This window comes from Quercus robur, chromosome 3 (genome assembly GCF_932294415.1).
Source record: "Quercus robur chromosome 3, dhQueRobu3.1, whole genome shotgun sequence".
NCBI classification, from domain to species: Eukaryota; Viridiplantae; Streptophyta; class Magnoliopsida; order Fagales; family Fagaceae; genus Quercus; species Quercus robur.
The window spans coordinates 12,335,973-12,361,353 of NC_065536.1; the positions used below are offsets into that span (position 1 = coordinate 12,335,973).

The 25,381-nt window shown below is 33.2% G+C and overlaps 2 protein-coding genes across 14 annotated transcripts; one reads left to right on the top strand and one right to left on the bottom strand.

Moving 5' to 3' along the window:
• The first annotated feature begins 7,588 nt into the window (after positions 1-7,588).
• LOC126720039 (sulfate transporter 3.1-like) lies at positions 7,589-8,432 on the top strand. Of its 2 annotated transcripts, none has more exons than XR_007653215.1 (3): positions 7,589-7,856; positions 7,995-8,185; positions 8,255-8,432. XR_007653215.1 is itself a non-coding variant. In XM_050422516.1 (3 exons), exons 1-2 carry the CDS (start codon positions 7,635-7,637, stop codon positions 8,136-8,138), a joined length of 366 nt encoding a protein of 121 aa, XP_050278473.1. In that variant the 5' UTR covers positions 7,589-7,634; the 3' UTR covers positions 8,139-8,185; positions 8,300-8,432. The 2 variants fall into 2 exon arrangements, 1 of the variants encoding a protein (XP_050278473.1); XM_050422516.1 differs by having other exon boundaries at positions 8,300-8,432.
• An 8,239-nt stretch (positions 8,433-16,671) lies between these two features.
• LOC126717096 (disease resistance protein RPV1-like) lies at positions 16,672-25,381 on the bottom strand. 12 transcript variants are annotated; one of them, XM_050418326.1, is made up of 11 exons: positions 24,717-25,381; positions 23,034-24,153; positions 22,614-22,889; positions 21,706-22,530; positions 20,639-21,599; positions 19,715-19,910; positions 19,467-19,562; positions 19,160-19,261; positions 18,914-19,010; positions 18,271-18,502; positions 16,672-17,391 (listed from the first exon to the last, which is right to left on the bottom strand). In XM_050418326.1, the coding sequence occupies exons 1-5, from the start codon at positions 25,187-25,189 to the stop codon at positions 20,664-20,666; spliced, it is 3,630 nt and encodes a 1,209-aa protein (XP_050274283.1). In that variant the 5' UTR covers positions 25,190-25,381; the 3' UTR covers positions 16,672-17,391; positions 18,271-18,502; positions 18,914-19,010; positions 19,160-19,261; positions 19,467-19,562; positions 19,715-19,910; positions 20,639-20,663. The 12 variants fall into 12 exon arrangements, with proteins under 12 accessions (XP_050274283.1, XP_050274282.1, XP_050274286.1 ...); XM_050418325.1 differs by having other exon boundaries at positions 18,271-18,513; XM_050418329.1 differs by lacking the exon at positions 18,914-19,010.

Genomic DNA, 25,381 nt, shown 5'->3' on the forward strand with positions numbered 1-25,381 from the left:
CAAATCTCTTGTTTGATGATAAGAGATTTTACGAGCTGAGCTAAATTCATAAGGGTAAAATTAAGAATTTAAAATGGCTCTTAGTAAGGGATTTAAAAAAGATTGAGGACTTAGGGTTACTCCTGTAAAGCCCTCTCTTTCCTACTTAAAAAACATCGAAACAAGGTTATGCGACATTGCTATTGAGCCTCCAATGAAACAATACCACATCTGTTAATTTCAAATAAAAGAATATGAATTACCACACTCAATTAAAATACTATAATCTTCTAAAAAAAAAAATGAATCCTATAAACCCTCCCATAAAAATAAAAAAAAAAAAAAAAAATCTTATAAAACCCTATATAGTATCTACTTTCAAAATATTAAAAAGAAAAGAAAAAAGAAACAAAACAAAAGAACCGAAACAATGTTGTAGTAACCATCTAATAAATGCATGTGAGAGATTAGGGGTTCAATTCCCGCTCACACAAAATATTGATCAATGTCTTGATCTAATAATAAATAGCTATTATCGGGAATGGACGTCATAGGTTGAAACTATTTCAAAAAAAAAAAAAAAAAAAGTTCTTGTGAGTTATTTTTATATTTTGTTCTGTTTTTTGTTTTCCATCTCTATTTTATGGTAAAAGACTTTAAGCATCTTTGGAAATTCTGAGTCTAAGATTAGTTATCATGCGATGTGATATTCTAGGCAAAGATGAAATCTTTCAATCCGTTAGGAATTGAAACGGGTGGTTTGTGTTTCCTTTCGCAATTTTTTTTGGCGTGAGTTTGTCATAAGTTTTTTAAAACATTACCTTTTCAATTACAAGTACATTAACCCATTTTCAACAAAGAAGAAGACAAATATAATGATTCCAAATAGACACTATACATAGCGTTTAGGTGGGCTTGGTGGAATTTGTTTAACGGTTTACTTGATTTTGTTTAGAATTAATGAATTCAGTGAATTTCTTTCCAGTGAGTGCATAGTATCTGGATTAGTTTAGTTGAATTTTTCTTTTCCTTTAATTATTTGTCAAGTTTTCTTAGTTTATTTTGAAATTTAATATTACTTGAATTTTGCAAATATAAGTACAAGTAAGGAAGAATTTGAAATAATCTCATATTGTGATGATATGATAGGAGGCTTAGTATATATTAAGTAGGAAATAATAGAATTTCAAAATGATGTAGACTTGTTTTAGAATGGTTTGTAATAAACTTTCTACATGTCATGGTATGATATTTGATGATTTAGAAGATAAATGTGTATATGTTATAATGTATATGCATATGATTTAGTAGGGGTGATAGTTTGTGTTGAAGGGTATTTTACTATATGGGTCAAACACTAACTCGACCTATTAACAATTGTGCATCCGTGGTTTACTCTCTAGGGGTAAGTGGCTCCAAAGGGCCTTGGATTGTTGAGATTCCACAACATTAAATAAATAAAAAAACATTTCAAAACCCCTTAAATTGATAAATATATTTTTGTGTTTTGTAAACACATATATATTATAATAATAATTGTAAACAAATAAATTCTACCCAACTTCTAATTTCAAACAACATCAATTAAAATACTAATATCATACTGTAAGGACTGGAAAAGAGGCCCAAGCCTAATTAACTTAATAATTCCTAGCTCTTCAAGCCCAGCACATTAAATTTGTAAGAGAATGAGGTTACGAGTCAATTGCAATGCTAAGATGGCTACAAGCTATAGAAAAACAATACTAACAGAATAAACGTAAACAAAAGAGACCAAGATTCAACATAACTCTATCCTTGGGCAAATCCGAGAATGGATTTCTTACAACAGTAAAGGCTGATATTTTTACAATCTCATACAGTTTTTCTCTCTCTTTTTCTCTTGTAGAATGTTCATCCCCTTTTTAGAGGGATTTTCTTCCTTATATATTCATTTACATTGCATCTTAGCCCTCCATTTGTACGTCTCAGGGGAGCCATTTGGATACTTGTCCCATCAAGACCCTTCTAGTAATGAAGTTAATACAGTACCGTACCGACTGGTATGCTCGGTTTTTTTCGTACCGGTGAACTAATCGGTACCAAAACCCCCCTTAATTCGTACTGCTCTGAGTATCGGCCCATATTGGACTGTTTCGACCTTACCGACGAAAATTGGATGTTTCGGCTGGTAAATCTAAACCAGGCCGGTACCAAAAAAAAAAAAAAAACAAAAAACAAAAAACAAAGAACAAAACAAAACAAAAAAAACCCAAAAATCATCAGTTTTTGTCATCACAGCCACTCACCACCACATCGCCGGTCACTCCAATGTCTCCAACCACTTCCATTTTGTCAATTGCAGTCTCCCCACCTGCTTTAGCTTCTTCTTCCTCGCCTCTTCACTTCTCCATTCTCTGTTTTTCTTCAACTTTTCAGCTTCTCTGTTCTTTGGTTTCTCTAGTTTTGAACGCCTGGTATATCTTGTTTTGGATGTTAGAGTCCCACTCCCACGTGAATATATTGAAGTCATTAAATGAGTCAAAAGTTTTCAAAATTTTCAAACTTATCTCCAAGCACCCACGTGTCCTAGTTTTAACTTTTGCACATGTTTACCGAAACTGGAAAAAAAAAAAATTGCACATTGATTTTTATTTCTTTTGTTTTTCCATTACTGCATTTAGTAAGCACATGTACTTAGTACTATTATTAAACTACAACTCTTCTTAAAATAAAAAGTTATACTACAACCATAATTATTAATATTTAAAGAAATTATTATTATTGGTCAGACTTTAAATTATTTTATATTTTTAAGAGAATATATAAAATTTTTAAGAGAATATATATATTTAGCGGTAATCTCGAAACGGTACACCGGTATTAACCGGTACCCGAAATATATCATACTACTGGCCAAACCAGTACAGTCTCCGGTACGGTATTAACTTCCTTGCCTTTTAGAGGTGGTTGAGAGAGAGATATGAGTTGTGTAGCTACTGTTCAGGTGTCTTTTTCTCATAAATATTGCCAGTTCAGTTGATCCAAAGCATTAAATGTGGAGATGGTAGTCACCTTGCCAGATGTTTTCCCCTTCTGTTGCTCACACGACTCTGTTATCTCCCTTAGAGCTTTACTTTCTGATGTAGGGAGTTAGATATAGGACTTCCAAGGTGCTTTTGCCTCCCGTGGTCCTCGGTCGGCAGGTTAGTTAACCTTTTCTCCTTGGACCTCCTACTCTCAGCTTTAGTCCGGTCATGAATGGCCCTGATCTCTTCCTTTCTTAGTCTTGGCACACATGCCAAACCTTGGCTTACACATGTGGGCCTTTGATCGTCCTCGGACAGGAGCCATAGCCTTAATATGTCCTTGGACCATTTGCTCCCACACATACAATCTAAAAGTTCTTATTTCATTCCAATAAAGTTTTACTTAAAAGTTAGAAACGCATAATCTAAGAAAGATATAATGAAAAAAGTTTTTTTTTTTTTTTTTTTGAATATAAAATAGTCGAAAGCTTTAGAGTTTCAAAAAATAATTTTATCAATAAAACTGATAATACAGTTGATTAGTGGTGTGTCCTCGTCCACATTTACCTGCGAAGAGGAGTGAAAGAGACCAAAAAACTACCACTGGTTTGCCAACGAGGGATGAAAGGGATTGCTTAGGAGATTTTCGTAAGGTTAAAGTTCATACCTTTCATAAATTTTTCCGTCATTGTAGCTTGAACATAAAATTTGAGTTGTATCTAGTTTTGGAGATTAGGACGAGAACTGGGGACCTTGGTGGGGGTAGGTACTTAGAATTAAATATGTTTCACTATAAGGAATTAGTAGACTTTGAGATTTTCTCGCTCAAGAGAGCTTGGCATAAAGCTCCTCATGCATTTGATGAGCTGCCATGTTATCTCAATTATGCTCATGCTTGCCACACATCATAATTTCACCCATCAATGATCATTCAAACTCTTTTAATTAAATAATTTTATATTTGAAATTAATTTTTATATAAATAAAATAACGTTTATTTATGTGAGTTAAACAGATTCATGTCTAAATGAGTTAACTCACCTTGCACAAATAATGAACCGAATCATTTCATGCTGGTTGCAAGTCATCAAATTTTTTTCATTAAATAATTTTGTATTTAATTTTTAAAATAAATATGGCATTTATTTGTATGGGTTAAATAGAGTCTGTCTAAATGGGTTAACTCATCTTGACACAAATAATGAACCGAGTCATTAATATTTCACATTGACTTCAAGTCAACACGAAATTAACCTATTTATTAATAACTAGCCATGGTCCCGCGCGATGCACGGATAATGCTTTAAGCTGTCATGTGAAAAACTTATATAGAATATCCAAAATATTTTAAAGTAATAACATGAAGAGATTTTTGTTAAATTAATGATGTAATACAAAATTTAGGGGATGGAGAATTTAAACTATAGAGAAAAAGTTACATAAATTAGAAATTAGTTATTATGTGGTGTAATATCTTCTCAAAAAAAAAAAAAAAAAGGTGTAATAAGTTGATTGTTTGTTTAATCATTTTTTTTTTTGCTAAAATTTTCAATCATAATTTTTGTTTCTACATTGGCTTGGAGTTAGCATAAAAAATTTGTAATTTCATGTAAATGTTTAGTTTTAGTTTTTAGTTTTTTTTTTTTTTTTTTTTTTTTTTTTTGGAGAAAAATGTAAATGTTTGTTGGCTTATGGAAATATCACCTAAAATTTATGACATAACGTTTATGTTATTGAAGTATGATAGTGGTAAGTTAAACACTTAGTGAAAATAGTAATATCCTATTAATAGAATTTTATTATAATCCAAATATGTAAAGAAGTTGAGGTGTAAAGCTAAATGAAAAATTACTCTTACAAAGCACCACATGACAAAATCACATGGTCTATCACGTGATGTTTTTTCTTTCTTATATATATATATATATATATTTTTTTTTTTTTTAAAACCATATAAAATTCTTATATATATATATATATTTAAAAACCATATAAAATTCTTATATATATATATATATATAAGGCGTAAATGCACTTTTAGTCCCTACAGTTTGACTTTTTTCCATTTTAGTCCCTACATTTTATTTTTACCATTTTTAGTCTCTAAACCAATTAACGCCCTTCATTTAAGTCCTTGAAGCACCATTCCGTCACCAAACTAACGGAGAAACTGATGGATCAATAAAATAAATTTTTTTTTTACACGTTGGTCAATAAAATAACAGGGAAACTCACATGAAGGCAATCTAGTGCGCAAGGAAAAGAAATCAGACTCACCCACTTCGACACGTGGCTTTTCCGCCCCAAATCTAGTCACGTGTATGCCACTCACCAACAAATCCAGCTCACGAAGGTTGCACACTGCTTGTCGGGCTCATGCATGTCCCCTGAAATTCCTCCTGTGACAGCAGTGAGTGGATGAGTCTAGCCGAAGTGGTTGAACTCTATTTTAGGATATACGAAACAGGGGATGAAGTTATCATTAAGAACTTGAATATTGCATGTGTTTATGTACCTTTCTCTTAAGTAGTTTGAATTTGCAAAGTAGATGGGGGCGTCAATTTGGAGAATGAGAACTCCAGGAACATTGCCGAGGTAATTAAAAATATATATTGTCATTGATGAGTTGCTCTTTTTCTAGTTTTAGTTTCATTTTAACATGCTGTGGAAGAACTATAAACTATGTGATTCAACGAAACAAAAGACGAGAATAGTGTAACCACTAATCAGTTAGAAAAGTGTAACAAATTGTAAGCCAGAGATATAAAAAGAAACCAAGGAAGAAAAATGGATAAATAATTGAGGACGCTTGGTTAATAGACAATGGTGTTTGGCTGGTTTTGTTTACCTTTGGTCCTAAGTTTGGAAAAAGGAGGAGGGTTGTGGTAGGTTGACTGGTGGAGTAAAATTTAATCACTTTATTCTTATGAATGTATGATCGTTACGTTGGAATTGCATATTTTAAGATGGGTGACTATTGTGCTCGATTAGTTGATACTGGTGTTGTGATTTGTGGTTGGTTATTTATCGGTTATAAGTTCTGATGCTTTTGTTTGTAGCATCTGCCTATGTCTAATTGAAACTTAGAGCAGTTTAATACTTTAAAATAGTATATATAGCCCCTTGGTCATACAAAGAGTGTGTGCCTATATATATATATATATATATATATGACATTGTGACTATCTTACTTCAGTATTAGGACGGGAAATTGCTTTTGAAACTATGACCAAATACATTGATATTGGATCTTGTGGTCTACACAGGGAACGGTACAGGATTTTGAACCTTGTTACCTATTTATATTTTAATACTCAGTGTAACTCAAGCTTCCAACCGAGCAGCTTAAGTATTTATTGTATCCGCATCACCCCTCCTAAGTCTCCTGATAGGGTCGGTCCAACAAAATTTGGGGCCTAAGGCAAAAATTTTATATGGGGCCTTTTTATGTGTAAATATTAATTAAATAAAATTATATAATACTAATTAAATTAAGACCTATTTGATGTAAATACAGAAATTGATGAATAATACTAGTTAAACTAAGGTTAATTTCATATAAAAGATTGAATATTATAGTTGAATCAAAAGGAACTTACTTTAACTTGGATATATGATTATGCATAGTTAAGTACAGTTGTAATCTAAATTTTAATTTTATATATTCTTTTTAAGAGAAAGAGATAGATAGATATTATTTGGTGTGTGGCTTAGTAGGAGATTAATCATCATTGATGATTTATCACATTTGCAGCATTTTATTTGAAACATCTTAGGGTTTCAATTGGGTTAAATTTTTATTGGTCTCCTATTTTAAAAGCCTTGTTAGAAATGAAAAAGAAAAATACTACAAAATATTCACAATAAATGTGATTATGACTGTAATTGATGAATTTCAACAACTTAATTTATTTGTGTTTGAATTACTTTTTTTATGTGATTGGTAATATGTGAGTTAAATCTATAGTAAAATTTGTGATATCTTTAGCATCACTCTTAAAAAAAAGTACCAATTATTTAAAAAATGTTATATTTTTATAAAATTTTGGGCTTTTTACTAAGGGAGATGGAGCCTTTTTTTAGTAAGGAAATTTTTTATTTGTTGTGGGGCCTTAGGCCTAGGCCTTGAGCCGGCACTGCTGGCCCTGATCTTACAGGACCAACACTAGGTATAAATTGCATAATTGTGGCTGAATGTCCAGTTAATACTTGTTCTAATCTTCAACCATTTAAATCTAAACCTTGCAGCAGCCAAAGTGTAACGTTAATAAAAATTACATTATGGATGACTTTACCTTGTTGCAGTGCTTAGGTGTAAACCTTCAATGATCAAGAATGCTCTTAAGCTCCAACATGATTTTGATCATTACCTCAGTATCAGCATGTTGCAACTGTTAATGCACATGTGGGTCACCGTTTTAGATTGATGCTATCTGTTGAGTGGATGAGTCTAGCCGAAATGGTTGAACTCTATTTTGGGATATATGAAACAGGGGATGAGGTTTTCATTAAACACTTGAATATTGCAAGTGTTTATGTACCTTTCTCTTAAGTAGTTTGAATTTGCAAAGTAAGTGGGGCGTCAATTTTTCACGAACTGCGGTGAATTTCAATACAGGGTGCAAGACTGCAGTGTCCAACATAGTCATGGCAACAGCAGTGATGATCACATTGCTATTCCTTACGCCATTGTTCCACTACACACCTCTTGTAGTGCTCTCCTCTATAATCATAGCTACCATGCTTGGCATTATCGACTATGAAGCTGCCATCCACCTTTGGAATATGGACAAGTTTGATTTCGTTGTCTGTATTGGTGCCTATATTTGTGTCGTCTTTTTCAGCGTTGAGGTTGGCCTTGTCGTTGCGGTAAGTGGATTAGGAACATCATCCCAAAAAAAAAAATAACAATATGGGTTAATTTATTATTCTCCTCTTAAACTTTAAGGTTTAAAATAAAACTAACCTTATTATTGTTGTTTATGTGGTTTATATTTGAAATTGTAGGTTACACTATCCTTGCTAAGGGTACTCCTATTTGTAGCAAGACCAAGGACTTTTGCCTTAGGGAACATTCCCAACTCCATGGCTTACAGAAGCATTGATCAATATCCAATCGCTAGTAATGTTCCTGGAGTTCTCATTCTCTAAATTGACGCCCCCATCTACTTTGCAAATTCAAACTACTTAAGAGAAAGGTACATAAACATGCAATATTCAAGTTCTTAATGATAACCTCATCCCTTGTTTCATATATCCCAAAACAGAGTTCAATCACTTCGGCTAGACTCATCCACTCACCACCGTCACAGGAGGAATTTCAGGGGACATGCACGAGCCCGACGAGCAGTGTGCAACCTTCACGGGTGGATTGGTTGGTGAGTGACACACGTGACTGGGTTTGGGGCGAAAAAGCTGTGTGTCGAAGTGGGTGAGTCTGATTTCTTTACCTTGCGTGCTAGATTGCCTTCACGTGAGTTTCACCGTTATTTTATTGACCAGCATGTAAAAAAAATTATTATTTTATTGATCCATCAGTTTTCCTGTTAGTTGGGTAACGGAATGGTGCTTCAAGAACTTAAATGAAGGGCATTAATCGGTTTAGGGACTAAAAATGGTAAAAATAAAATGTAGGGACTAAAATGGAAAAAAGTCAAAATGTAGGGACTAAAAGTGCATTTACGCCTATATATAATTAGTGCATATTTATAGATAATTAATGTTTATTCACTTCATTGACACATTCAATAAATTAAAAGTTTTACATAAATGTAAACTTTGATGAGGTGGAAGTCTAAATGAGAGAAGCTCAACGAATGTACCACTTAGCAAAACCTCATGGTCTCCCACATGAGGTCTCTGCTTTTAAAAACCATATAAAATTCTTATATATATAATTAGTGCATACTTATAGATAATTAATGTGTATTCACTTCATTGACACATTCAATGAATTAAAAGTTTTAAATAAATGTAAACTTTGATGAGGTGGAAGCCTAAATGAGAGAAGTTCAACGAATGTGCCACTTGGCAAAACTTTATGCTCTCTTACATGAGGTATCTGCTTTTATATATATATATATATATATATATATATATATATATATTGATTGATTGATTTTTATTTTTTGTATATTATTTATGTTTGCCCACAATATTGTTAATTTTGAAACTTTATTTTCTTAATTCAGATTTTCTTTAAAAAATTGTATAACACTGTAAGATTATAATATATTATAATATTTACTGTTAAAAATAGATTTTATTTTTCAAACTAATTAAATGATTTAGAAATCTACAAATAAGAATTTAAAGAATATAATACTTTTATATTCTAAAATTACATAAATTTTAGCAACCTATCAAACACTTTGTCAACCGCTCTATTCTTACAACCAAATATAGAGACATTGATCGCAAACACCCAATTAATTATCTCAATGAAATTAAGGAAATCATTTATAATTATCAACATAAAGAGAACGTGATTAAACAAAGAGAAATTTGCTAAAAACACATTCATTTGTCAAAATTCAATTGTCTTTAGGTGGGCTTTTGTATCCTTAAAAAAAAGTGAAAAACACTTTTAAATCACCATCGATTTTTCTTTTTATCACTATGGCTCATACTGCACAAAATAGCAGTAAAATAAACTTACAAAGAAACCTACAAATTTTGAATTCTAACACAAATTTTTTTATAAAAAAAATAGCCAACTTCATAAATAATCAATTAGAATGTTTCTTTTTCTTTTTCTTTAGTTCTAAAAAAATATGTTTATAACTTTTCCAAACCAAAATCTCAAACACCCAAAGACTCCAAGCAAATCATATTCTTCACAAAATCTACAATGTCTGAATTAAAAATTAAAACTGTAAGCTACCATCACTGAATAAAAAATGCAAGCCCCCTTTCTTGGTCATAGCCTACTCATACGGGTTACGATCAAATGATACTACAATGTTGGAGTCTTGTAGGTGTTATTGAAAGGTTGAAAGTAAATGACATCATTTTTTGTCTAAGCATATTTGAGATGGGATGGTATGAAAGACTATGGACATGTGTATATAAAGGAGTAGAAGAGAAAAGGGTGAATGGAAAAGTAAAGAGTTTTTTGTGTGTGTGAGAGATGAAATTTTTTGAAACATTGAACCAAATAAAACAAATAGTAGTCTTAAAACATTGAATAATAATTTAACAAAAATAGTCTTGAAACATTAAACCAAAAGAAATTAATAGTCTCTACTTTTAAATTTGTTCTTATCTCTAATGTGGTTTAAGGGTATTTCAATTCTTTTCATAAAGTGCGCCACATGACAGAACCTCATGCTCTCTCTCATAAGGTCTCTGCTTATATATATATATATATATATTGATTGATTTTAAATTGACTCAACCCACCTTGATATGAACTCATTTACACTAAAATCTTACCCACAAAAAAGTGTGCATGTTTGATTGCCACTTTATATATTAGCATTTGAATTGTGAAAAGAATATATATATATCACTTATAGAAGATTTCTATTTGAGAGAAATGTTTCGTCATAAAAGATATCAAAAGAAAATAAGAATAGGTTTACAACCTGAAAAAAAAAATAAGAATTGTATGCATAGCAATGTTGGATTTAATGAAAGCTAGAAAAAAAAAAAAAAAAAAAAAAAAAAAAAAAAAAAAGATTGTAAACAAGTTTGTGGCTAGTCACAATTATGAACTTCTTACTCCTATTTAGTACGTGTATACTTTGTGGACAGAGAGATAACCCATGCCCAAAAGAATCTCATAGATACACTTAATGAGTCAAGTGTGCCTCCAAAATAGATAATGCCAATATTGAGTAAAGAATTTAGTGGTGACCATAATAATAGTTGTGTTGTAGTTGATGTTCCAAATTAGTTAGGTAATAAAAGAAGAAAGTTTCTTGAAGAAGGAGATGCACCAAAATAATATATTTGTAGAGATAAAAAGAAAAAAAAAATACTTGTAAAAATCTTTTAAAAAATTAGACAATACTTGAAATATTTGTGTAATTTTTTATATATTATACTCTATTACATAATATTTATATATTTTTAGGCATTGTGTAGATTTGCGACCAGTTTAAGTTGATATTCAAAACACTAAACCCTCTAACATTTGGTTTCAAATATCATAAATTCATAATACTATAATTAATTTAGTACTCCAGCAAATCGATCAAATGAAGCAAATACACAAAAAACACACCAATCCAAATTCGCAACATTGTTTTTCCAAGAAAAATTGCCATTAAAGTATGAAATAAATAATTCTGTGTTTACAATATCTATAAAATATGAAAAATATACATCATGATCATAAAATACAAAACACATGTGGATTATTAGTTGTAGTTGGTTTTTTTTTTTTTTTTTAATGGAAAATTATTAATTATATGTACCTTTGATTCTCCAAAATTTAACCTTCGGAAAATCCTATCAGTAGATTCCCATTTCACGATATCACCTATGTATCTCCCTTTTGCATACATATATCAATCAAAATAATCACCGCCTTAAGCATTTTAAGTTGTCCTAATCCAGTCATACAACTACCTTTGGCCCATTGCTAATTTTTCCTAAGGATTAATAACATAAAATTGAATGTACAAGGGGTCTATTTGGCAACTGATTCAAATCCCAAGAGGTCTTTATGTAATTTAACCTTAGGTTTTACTTTTTGACTTTAGTAGTTTTATTTTTATTTTTATTTTTTTCTCAATATCTGGTAAAACTTCTGTGCTTGTGGTGATTTGATTTGTAAGATATGTAACAATTAATTAGATTTGTTGCATCATAGGAGACAACGTATTAGTAGACTCTTAACATTGAAATCTTATTGGAATGGCACCGAATGTTTGGAAAGAAGAAAAAATGTAGTCCACACCAAAATTGTTATTACACATATCTTAAAACCTTCTTTGGTATAAGCCTATAAGGGATGCCCTTGAATAGGCTTGAATATAGGATAAGGATTGACATAGGAATAAATAAGCCAACCAACATAACTGCAGAAAAGCTTGCCAGGAGTACTATAAAGTATAAACCAGAGACGCAAACTGGTGTTGTGTGTGGGTAGGAAAGCAATGGAATGATCGAATATCACGAGTGAGTTGCAAACTTATAAGAGGGATGGGGACAGAGAGCAGTATTGGCTGATACGTAGAATCTGTTTCTTTCTGAAGAAGGTCTTGTTTGTGGAATTGTGAGTGTGACACTCTCATGTGCAAGTTAAGAAGAAAATTAGGCCAACACAAATTGAAGAGCTCCACTCACAAATTTTTTCTTTTTTTTTTGAGAAGAACATCACTAACAATTGATTCTTGTAGAAATTGAACAATATGAACTTATAACACATATTTTGTTTCTGATTTATTTATAAGTGAACCTGAACATAGAATTTCATAGTACCTCCCAGTGCAAGGAGATCATAAGAAAGTTATAATGATGTTTAAAGTTCTGGTTTCAGATTGCAAGCATGCTCTTTTATCACTTTTTCTGTAACTTGTTCTCTTTTAGGAAACTCTGTTAATGAAGGGTCAAATACGTCAAGATAAAACAAAGAAACTAGTGTTTCACTTGTGGACCCTCAATGTTATTCATAGTACCTTAAAAAATTACACTTAAGGGTACTGATCACGAGACCCCCAATGTTATTCAATGCCAATAAGTTGACCGAGCACTTAGCAACAATTCCTCCAATTTTATATATATATATATATATATATATATATATATATATATATATATATATATATATTGACATGTACACCTTTTTTACCAGCTCTTCCTAATAAGCAATTAATTATGTTGATTATTATCAACTTTAAACAGGGTGTATTGCCTATAAGCATTTAAAAGAATGTCAAGCAGACAAACATTGTTCCACATGATATGAGATAGCTATCTAATTCTACACTTCGTTTTGAGAGTTCATAAAGAAATGGAAAGGAATGAGTAGATCATAAGGGAATGAATTGGAATAGAATACCAAAATCGAAAAGAAATGAACGGAATGAAATTAAGTAATTCTTTTTTTTTTTCTTTTTTTCTTTTTGTGGAAGTTTTAAAATAATGGAATGGAAAGGAACGGAAAATAAGTAATATTGTTTAAGAGTAACATAGAGAAAAAAAAATGTGGGTTCCAATTAGCTAAATTGGTAAAGTCTGATAATTAAATAAGAGATCTAGAGTTCAATCTCCGCCTACGCCAAAAACCGATTAGTGTCTTGGTTTGATGATAAAGAGCTATCATCAGAAGCAAACGTTATAAGTTGAAACTCTCTAAAAAAAATAGAGAAAAAATGAATGGAATTATTTAATCATAATATTAGGATTAGATCCCCATTTTAAAATAAAATGCTTAATCTATAAGGGTATTTGATGGGGAAATGAAAATTTAAGGTTTTGAAGAAATAAAGAGAAATAAGTGTTCTTTCCTACCAATTTTATTCTCTCTTACTTAATTTTACAAACAAATGAATGAACTTTTCATTTCTTTCATTAAAACTCCCAAATAAGAGAAAAAAATGAATATTCTAAAATTATTTTTTTCATTCCATTCTATTCCATTTATTTCCCTCCTCCTAAATGGTCAACACTGAAGTGTCAAACACTCTTCAAGTCTAAACATCTCATCCATCCACCAAGTCAACCTTGTTATATCCTTGAGCAAGACAACCTCTGGGTACATGATGTAGAACAGACAGCACATGCCTTCCTAGAACAGCAAAAGCGTAGGAAGTCACGACGCAAGATTAAAGGGGGGTGCCACTGGCCATAGGGGCAACAATATCGGAATTGCATGAAATTTGGCAGGTTGAAAGGAAACAACATTCTGATCTAGACGCATACCAAATGCCATGAGCGTCGCCAAAATTTAGGCGAATTCCTTCGTTAAGACCCCGAAAATAGTGTTTTTGCTATTTATAATATTTTTTGTTTGTCCTTAATAACTTTTAGTTTAAAGTCAGAATAATGTTCCGTCTATTTTGGGATGACCTTTAAGGTTAGTAGTTTATGATTCTGCATTTAACTCAATTTTTCCATTTTTGGTAAATTTCGGTATTTTGTCACCTAATCGCATAATTAGTGTGTGTAAGGTTGAATTTGATGAACCATCTTGTTGGCTTTCTTCCGTGCCAAATTTGCTTGTATTTCAGCAATTAGTAACCCTGTATTTAGGTGGGATTCTTGTAAGGGTAGTGAGTGAGATAGTGTGAAGAAATGCTCAAGAGTGTGCAAGAAAAACAGGGACTCGCGACTGGATCTCACGGGTGACTCACGACTGCAAGCCGCTAGAAGCTGCACATGTGCCAGGCATGCCAGAAATTGAAGCATCATGCTAGCTGGAGCACTACAGGACAAAATAGGACAACTGGCCATTCAGTTACCTCGCGGTTGGAACTCGCGACTCAATCAAACCGCGAGCCAGCCCTGTTTTGAAAAACCTGACTCTTCACATTCTATTCTCACCCCAGTATAAATACCCCTTATACTCACAAAAGAAAGAGAGCTTCCAAAGAGAATTTTGAGAGAGAAACCCTAGAGAAAAACAAGATTGATTCATTTACAATCTTCACTTGAGAGACTCTTCAAATTCATCAACTCTCTTCCTCTCCATTGTTAAATCCTTGAGAGGCTTTTTACCAAAACCTTTTCTCACCATATCCATTTCTGTGAGAGGGCTGTTTGGTGTTTTGGGAAGCAGTTAGGAAGGAACCAATTTCACATTGGTTGATGCTATGGTTAAGTAGCGGAATCCAGGAAGCTAGAAAAGAAATAGGTTCGGTGCAACCTCGGTGGAGCAAGAAGCTTGGAGGGCTTAGGTACACTGGGTAGATTAGGCTTAGAGGGTCTATTGCTATTCATGTATTCGAACTACATTTTCTAGTGGATTACTTACCGCTTGGAGGACGGCGAAGAGGTTTTACGCCAAGGGCTTCGATTTCCTCTTCGATAACACATCGTTGTGCTGTCCTTGTGTTTGCATCTCTCTTCCCTTAATCTTTGCCTTTTATTTTCTGCTGTGGATGTGATTTTAATTAGCTTAGATTGTTTACCAATTCTGTTTATAGCTTGTATTCATTTTCCGCACACTTTTTGTTTGTCATAAAGCTTGAATTTGTAATTTTGTTATTGGGGGTCTAAACGTTCAAGGGTGTTTTATATACTATTTGAACTTTCAGTGTGAATTAGGTTTTTAGACGTTTTTCACAGTATTTATATGTTTTGTAGTCGTTAGAATTAAATCAGACTATTATCAATAAACACAGACGTTTTGTCAAATTTTCTTCTGGTGGATTCTAGTTTTTATCTCCTTGTGAATTCAGGAAAACCCCTCATGGATTCGAGGTTTACTACTAGAAACTAACAGTTTAATTTTTGTTCCATCAAGAGAGTATCGTGTGTGTTTTCTTCAGGCTTCTGCGACATCAGTACACAACTTTCTTTAATTCTCTTTATAGTTGTATCAATTCTCTTTACAGTTGTATTCTCTCTAATAACCCTAATCCAATCTACGGAAAAAGATTCCACGATAAAACTTCTGACTTTTCTTGAACCATTCTAGATATTAGCTTTTACAATTTTTATTGCAGGCCAGCATCTAAATTGTGTTTTGCCCCAGCTCTTATTTTACCAACATCGCATTATTTCCTTGACCCTCATACATAGAAGACAACAATTCTACCCTATGTTTTGTGCTTTTGCTCTAGAAAATCACATTTGGTCTTTTTTCATGTTGTCCTTGTCAAAGAAGAACCTTCTTTTTTCCCTTGAATTAGCATCAAGTATACAGTCAATTGAACATTCTAATTCCTCTACTACTTACATCCCCCACTTGAAAGATCCAGATTCTGTAATAGGCCTTAACAATTTCTGGATCAATTTAATTTCTAAAATAAGACACAGAAGATTTTATAATGGCTCTATTTAATGGAATGTATTTAGCATAAAGGATGATAATGTACATGTAACTAAATAGAAAAACATTTTGGCAGATATATACACATACATATCTAAATAAATATGTTTGTACACACACACACACTCGAACATGTGTGTGAGAAAATAAAAACATCATTTTTTTTTTCTACCATTTGTATTACAATTAACCAAGCCAATCAACCACTCCTCTCTATTGTAATCACACTTCAAGATTACACAGAACTAAACAATTTGTGTTGCAGTCAAGCCTACTAAATTCAAAGGAGGAAAGAAAATAGAACAATCTTGAAGAGGTTTTGCTATGGAAGCACTTTTCCAAACAGAGGCATAGGTAAACAACTGATTCAGAGAACAAAACCCAATTCATATTCAAGTATTTGATTTTTATGATGACATTAAAAAAAAAAAAAAAATTGTCACACCCAACTCTCAATTGGCATGATATTGTACACTTTGGGTTGCTCCTTGCAGTTTTTAAGGCCTCATATCAGTTTAAGTTCAAGACATTCCTTATAAAGCGTAGGACCTCACCCTACCTAGGCAATGTGGAACTTAGCCATGATTTGGCTCTCCCTCGCCTCACCCCACTTAAGCGGCCTTTTGGGTTCCCACAAAAGTTCTATCAAGTTTTAATGATGTATAATAGTAAGCTTATACCTCATTTAAAATAGATAAAGCTTTTCAACTTAAGTCAAAATCCACATTGAGATGAATAATCTGATATGAAATGGCATGTAATTAATCTTTTGATAACCATTTACAACTATAGGATGTTCTAAAAATAAATTACCGTCAAATAATGTGTTAGAATGGAGAATTGGTGGCTCCTATCTTCTTGGGTTGAAGTATATAAGCATAAGCCCAAATCCACCTAAAAGATTACATTAACTAGAATGGACATACAGTCAATATTTTAAAAACTTATTTTCCTATTGATACTACAAAAAGGGCTGGTACAACGAAGAACACTAGCCTCAGTTAATACCAGATATGAACAGAACAAAACACTTGCATCCCCTGCTTCCGCAAGTCAAAAGTGTCTTCCACTATCACTTTCAATCTTCAAGGAAGCCTTCTCTTCTTTGTGTAGATATCCTCTAATATATGACTTGCAATCAAGACAACTAGGTGAGAGTGCCCTTTAGGCTTTAGCTGTCAAAAACAATTTTTGGTTGCCAAATGTCTTAGCAGTCTATTTTACTTGATGTGTTGCAGTTGAAGCAACCAGCAAACAGTTCTTAATGTGATTTGGCAACAAAAGCTATCACACCCCCCCCCCTCTTTCTCTGCCTCTCCCCAACTTGTAAGAAGCTTGCCAAAACCCTTTAGCAGTGATCACCAACTACAACTATCAGGAGCTGTGCACATTCTAACAGGCCTCTCTGGTCCTAGATCCTGAGGTTGCAGAGCCCGAGTTGTTTTGAAAGCACTTGAGTACCTACAAAACGAAGACTTATGGTCCGTTTGGATTAAGGGAGAGGGAGGGGGAGTAGAGTAGATTTAACACAAAATTAACTTATTTTTAACCAACTCTACTTTACTCCCCTCCACTCCCCCTCCTTCCCCCCTCTATCCAAACAGGTCATTAGATAGCATTTGGACAGATGATAAAGAGCTTTCTATCTTTTTTTTACAATTTATTAGTAGAGAGTGCTTTAGTAAATCACTCTTTAGATAGTGCATTAAAAATTAAGGTCAATAAGTTTTTGCCTTCTAGGGCTATACCAACTAGCAAGCTTCCCCAACTCCTCAATATTCACATATGTTTACATGGCCTCTCCTTAACTACTCCTTGATGGCTCTTTGAACTTTTTGAGAATGTTGGGGCCAACAAAGTTGCATACTTATTTGTTTTTTTTTCTCGAATAATATTCAAACTCCCAAGATGGATATTGCATATTCTCTATTATCATCAATGCCCATCCAAAGAGCATTAATGTTGATCTCCACTTTTATCTCCAAATAACTTGATCTACCATTCAACTTTCATTACTCGAAATCAATCCCAAAATCACAAATCTGAGATCCTATCTCTGTATGCCATTGCGTGTGGATGCTCATGCAAACTGTCATTTTTAAATGAAAGCTACTCAAAATTATCCTGTTCAATGCTCAATGATAAATATGAATTATGCTCTACAACCTATGTTACCCACTAACATTTTATTTACTTCATGAAGAAAGTGTTAACATCATTTCATCAAGGGGAAAAAAATCCTAGCAACATTACTGTGGGGTACTGTTTAATGACAACCAGAGGAAACGAAACAGCAAAATCCTCAATCCTAGCAACATTACTAATGAGAAAACTGGTCACCTCGATATAAGTTTCCCAAATATCATCATCAGCTATCACTGTTTGGCAAATTTCATCACTAGCAAAGCCATTCTGAATGGGGAGATCCTTTATTTCCTTGCAATCTGCCATCAAGCTTAGATTATGATCTTCTAGTACATCTTTGCCACCCAGAATGCCAAATTTTCTACTGCATGGTGGAATCATCCAGGTCAAAGCTTGAGCATTGCATGTAGGACTGATCTTATTCCTTCTGCACAAATGCTATAACTCAAGGTTAATATAATCCATGAGAATCACTACTAGCAAAGAATTGGTCATCCTATTCACCTATAACTTAAAATAACTCTCATTACATGCAAGAATTTATTTTAAAGGGAACCCGAGAAAAATTGGAACAATTATTTTGTTTCGTATTGTTTAACAACATCAATCTCAAACATTACTTGAAATGGGGAGATTTCATTGTTTTTATATGACACTTTCAGGAAAACTAAATGCAGTAATTGCATCATCATGAAATTAAAACATTTGACAGCAATACTTAGTCAAAGTTTACATTAACTTATGCTATAGTAGTTTTCCCATGGCCTTCATCTATACTTATGCAGATGGTCATAAAATATTGGTAAAGTGATAAATTTAATATACAAATCCTTTCTACCTATAGGCAGTATTGAGAGAGAGAGAGAGAGAGCATCAGTCCCAGATCATAGCCTCAATGTCCAGTGAGTGACTCTCTTTCATCACTATTGTCATTTCTGTATATCAAAAAAAATATTTGAAATGTGGGAGAGTTCTATTATGTATGTTTATTCATAATATCTTAATTTGAAACTTATGAGAGTTATATGAAATTTTGCACCTTCCGAAGAATTCTAAAATAGAATAAATATGGGGAAAATCTCACCAAATGCTGCAGCTTGTTATAAGCTTGTGAAAAGAAAATCTCACCAACATCGTTACATGCAACTGATATCTTGACCCACTTGGATATACCCTTCAACAGAAGCTGGATTTCCATAAATCAAGCAGAAATAAGCATAATTATCAGTTCTTAGACATCATACTTAGGATAGTAATGATAGACATGATATAACTGAAAGAATGCTGATCTCGTATGTTAAGGAACAACACAATAAATAAGAATATATAAGCAGGAAATAATATTATTTGAATTATTGGGGAAGCTCTTAATGCTGAAACAAGAAATATACCAATCATCAAATTGGGGTCTTTATTGTTGAAATCTGCATTGCATGAAGAAATTCTGCATCTTCATTAGAAACCCCTTCAACATATATAACAGTAATCTGTAACAACTCAGAACAGATTAATTTCAATGAGACCAAGCATCAGGATGCACTTGGATTTTTTTATATATGAGCAGCATAATAGGAAAAAAAAATTATCTAAAGATACAAGAGTGAATAATTGGCAATTCATCTAGGTATAAGAATCCTACACATAATCTCAACGGTCACCAAGATAACCCACTCTATTGAAGAACCTTTAGGTCATTATATTGCCTTCTCAAATGTGTGTATCTATGCCTCAGAGCATCTTTGTCATGATGAGACCAATGTCCCATTGAACAGCTTGACCATTTCAGTCCAAGCCTTAGCAATAAGTCCATGACCTACTTTATTCCCTCCAAGTGCCTAGTTTCATAACAAATCAATGAGGTAATATTCCATTGTTGATGCAGAACTTATTCTCAGACATTTACTATTGGGAAAGATAAATCCATTGGGTCCTAATAAAATCTTATTTATGGAGATAACTATTCATTCATCAAAACACTTCAGAGTGCTCTTTACTTGAATGCATTTAACTTGCTGGGACAAGGTTATTCATTGTAACACCTAATTGGTAATTAGCTTTTATCCATTAAAAGCAGATGATACTTATTAATCATACTGCCCTTAGTTCTTATTTAGTTAATAAATCAACAAATTAAGAAAATTACAATCACTTCCATAAACAGGCAAAACGAAAAAAAGATCATCAAGGCCAGTCCAATCAATCAAGTATTTGCAAAGCCAAATACCTTTTTTTTTGTGTTACTGGGCTGGGGGTTTACAAGTGTTAATTTCTCCCATAATAAAGACATATTTACAAAACCCGTCTTAAGTCTTATTATTAGGTACTAGTTAGGTCATAATTGGCTTAGCTTACAATAACTATAAACAGATTACTAATTCTTGTGCAAAGCAGATCACTGTTGACTGCCCATTTTTCTTCAAAATATATTAAATTCTTGTGGTAAAAGAGTCCATCCATGTTTGAATTCACTCATAATAAGAGATGTGTGAATATTTCAATGCAATAACAAACACGAAAGATCAAGTATTCAAGTGGAAAACAGTTTCATTGAAAATAACAGTACCTTGCCATGTTTCTTCGAAATTTGATCAAGTGGTTCTCATTTTCTTGGACTCTGGATATGGACTGAAGTCAGAATCATCATTTATAGAGGAGGAACCCAAATCAAACCCATCACCAACGGTTGAGTCCAATCCAAAAGCAAACTCAGACCCATTTGCGACATCCATTGGAAGCCCTGAATTAGATGGCAAGATTACCGAGGATGCCCCACCACCATCTGTATCACTTGAAATAATCTGACTTTCCAAATTGCTCGAATGCACTGAAGCTCGTCCTGCTGAATGCGTGGAGCCCACCTCCTTCAGACACCGACAACAGGTTTGAGCTCCACATAAACATGTGCAGCTCCTTGCTTCATTGTTGTCCATTGAAAGTCCCAAAGCTTCTACATTTTGAGGTTGAGGGCAATTGCATTCTACATGGACTCCTATCCGTTTAATGATAGAAGGAATGTCAGGAGGAAAACGTAGATAAGGAGCAGCAGCAAAAGTTTCACAGAAGAGCTCAACATGATTCTGATCACCTAGATTCAAGTCCTGAAATAGCTTCTGCAATGAGCTCTGAGGTCTACAGTAAAAACACAGATGATGCCCATACTTCGATAGTGAATAGCAGAATGAGTTTCCGAACGACCGTTGAATACCATTGATGGAAATGTCGATAAGAATAAGTATAGTGTTATAGAACTCCTCAGTAGAAGCCTCCTCCTCGTATTGAAAAGCTAGACAGAGAGCAATTGTTGGAAATTTGGGACCAATCGAGAATGATATTAAATTTCCAACACGTTGATGGTTAAACCAATTTGGAATTTCATTCTCTTCTCCTGGTACTAGAATGTGATATTCACTATAGTCATATAAGAGGCTTTCTCTATATGAGTATGAGTGTGGGGTCTTTAAAACGTCACTTGTCACACCTAAACAGGGTGGTAGATTTGGTCGAAGACCTATCATTTCTCGAAACTGCATTCAATTAGCGAATTCAACAAATTACATCTCAGCAAATCAATTCAAGTAGTATTTGTGAAGGTAACAAAATTGTTTCTTAATAACTTTGAGAGAGAGATACCTGATGAAAGAGTAATTGTGAATCTAGCAAGTGGCTATTGAATGCATCTACATGTCTTATACTTTGTGGAAGCCTTGGAATTTCCCGAAGCTCATCGCAATTTGTAATATCAAGCCTATGTAATCTCTCAAATCTGCTTATGCTTTCTGGGAGGGTAACAATTTTTTTGCAGTACCCAATTACTAACTCTTTCAATGTGAGGGGGCAACAACAATTGAGAATAAAATCTATTTCTGAGTGATTTGTAAAGCTATCAAGACACAGTTTGTTCAATCTTGGGAAAATATAATTGGAAAAGCCACCATAAGAATTGCACAGTGGCTGTCTATCAATCTCCACGTCCTTTGGAAATGTGACACAGCCAGAGAGATCGAGTGTCTCTAGATGTTGTAAAGTATAGATGCTACCTGGAAGTCTTACCTGTGTTAAATGCGCTCCAATATTAAGCGTCTTAAGGCCAGTCAAATTCCCAAATGATGGAGGCAACTCACTGATACCCGTATTCAACAGTTCTAACTCTCCTAAACCATTCATTTCGTGCAAGATATTGGGGAACTTCTTAAGTCTCTCGCAGTCGGATAGTCCAAAAGATGTAAAAGATTTCATCGTGAGACAGCTAGGAAGAGTTTCAAGTTTACTGCAACCCTTAAGGTCCCACACTTCAAGCTTATCAAGACGCCCCACGGAGTCATCAACCTCAACTAGGTTTTTACAATATCTAAGAATCAAATGCTTTATGTTTGGGGTCATTGATATGTCAGGTATTTTCCTAATCAATTCACACCCACTGAAGTCCACATATGTTGCAGCTTTGAATGCGCAAATCTGTAGAAGAAAAAAAAATTCGAAATTTAAAATATATTTTAATCTTTAAATTAGTAACAATTTATAAATACTAATGATCATACCTGCTTAATTGGCTCCTCTAATTGACTACGAGACATGTTGAGCACAACCAGACTTTTAGGACAAAAATTAGATGGCCAAGAAGAAAATGGATATCCATACCAATCGAGCACCCTTAATCCATTGGGTAGATATTTAAGGCGTCCATGACAATGTACATTATGAATTGCGAGAAATCTAAGATTTTTCATCTTGCGAAATACTTTTGCCTCTAATTTCACCTCTGTTGGTTTTTTTTCAGGCGACCACAACCTTATGGCTTGAATTTTATTTGACCCCTAATTGAAAAAATGGGTAAATAAATCACCAAAAAAAAAAAATAATAATAATAACAATTATTAAATTTTAAACAAAAACCATATAGAAAAGTGATTACAACTTTCATGTGATGGAAAGGGAGAAAATGAATCATAACAACTTACCATATTTTCAGTTAGTACTTCAAGAGCATCCTCATAACACCATAGTCTGCTACGTTCTCCTGGGTTTTCTGGTGATTCTTGTCGAACAATTTCCCTACCCATTTGTTGAAGCAAGTCATGCATTGACAATTGCTTCAATTCATTATTAGTCAAAAGACACTTATCAATAAGTTTTTTAATACCAGTTTTTGGGTATAAACCACAAGCCTCTAATATATCTACAACTTTATCATAATCCATGCAGTATCCCTTGAAGAAACATGCAATATCAAGGAAAATATGTTTTTCAGTATCATCTAATCCTTCATAACTTATTTTCAGTATTTTTTGAATATCTCTATTAGGAATTTTTTCATATTTATCTAAGGCACTTTCCCATTCAGGTTTAGTTTTTCCATACAAATCAGCACCCATTACAACTAGAGCTAGTGGAAGACCTTTGGCATAATGTACAACTCGGTTTGCAAGTTCCAAATAATCTTCATTTGGCTCATGGCTTTGGAAGGCGTGCTTGCTAAATAGTTCAATAGCTTCATTTTTATCTAATCCCTTAACTTGATATGCTGACGTTGATACACCATTTCCAAAAGTGGCTAGCAAGCATTTATCTCTTGTTGTCATAATTATTCTACTTCCAGGAGCAAACCAATCACATTTTCCAAGCAAACTTTTTAACTGGACCAAATTATCCACATCATCAAGAATGAGAAGAACCCTCTTTTGGCAAAGAATTTTATTTATCATGTCAGTTCCTCTACATTTGTTATGCACCTTCAAACTCCTATCACCTAAGACCTCAGAAATAACAGTATCTTGTAAATAGATTATGCCTTCATTTGTCTCTGAACTCTCTCTAACATTCTCTAGAAAAATTTTTGCTTCAAAATGATATGAAATTCTATTATAAATAGCTTTTGCAATTGTAGTTTTGCCTATTCCTCCAAGGCCATAAATCCATACCATGTGAACATCATTTGATTCAACGTTTAAACATTTCAGTACTTCCTCTACACGAGAATTTATTCCAACTGGGTATTCAGCAACATGAAATGGCATCTTCTTTAAAGCATACGTTGAGATATCTTCAACAATTTTTTGAACAAGTTTAGATTCATCGCAGCTGCCATTCACAGAGCATTTAACACATGTAGCGCGAGTTAGACTATAAATGAGAAATAAGAGCATAAGCTAGAATTATAATTGAAGTATTGCTAAATAAAGCGGCATGTAAAGTCTGAGTAGAGGAGGACAAGAATCCCATTACTTTATCATAATACATTTAAATTTTTATTTTTATTTAAAAAATAATAATATGCTGCAGAAATTCCTAATTAATTAATTGGTAAGTTTTTTTATATAAAAAAAAAAAAAATCATAGTTTGTAAGATAATATAATATTAAATTCTTTTATTTCGATCATTATTGCCATAATAACCAGCTTAGTAGAAGATATGAGAACAGAAGAATACTTTCATATACATACATACATATATATATATATATATATAAATGGAAATTTTTATTTAACAATAAAATTCGATGGTGATAACAAAAAAAAAAAAAAAAAAAAATCAAAAACTCCAGAAGAACAACTAACTAGAGTAATCACTACATTCTCAAATAAATAAATAAATAAAATTAAAAATTAAAAACTAGAGTAATGAGTAATCACTAAATAAATACCTGTTCTTGTAGTCCCAACCAGAAAGACCAGCTGCTTCACATAGAGCTTCTCTCCACCGTTGTACTTTCTTGTTATCATTAAATTTTTCTTCATGCATGGTTAATGCTTTGCCAAACTTTCCTTTTTGTTTACGAATTTCTGATGGATCCACTTTGTAAAAAACAGGTCGCACCGACTGATTCTTTTTCCTACACTCAACAATTTTAGCAAGCTCATCCAAACACCAAGTGGAGGATGCATAGTTTTCAGAAAATACAATTATTGATGTGGCTGAGTTCTCAATGGTTTTGAGAAGCTCCACAGAAATTTCTTCTCCCCTTGGGAGATCATCATCGATGAAGGTGTGAATCCCTCGTTGACACAAAGCGTGATATAAATGGCTTATAAAACCACGGCGGGTATCTTCACCTCTGAAACTCAAAAAGACATCAAAATTCTTGGATTGGGGGGTGAAAGAGGAAGATGAGGCCATCGGGATTTATGAGCAGATGAATGAGAAGATCTGAAAAGAGAAGAAGGAAAGCAGTGAAAGGGTTTGTCAATATAACTGAGCTAAGTGAAGGACGAATTAGGAAGAGAGTGGGTGAATGCAAGCAAGAGGAGAGACTCCGACGTAGTCTTTACTTTCGGTGTGACCATCATCAAGTTTAAAGAAGGAAATCCG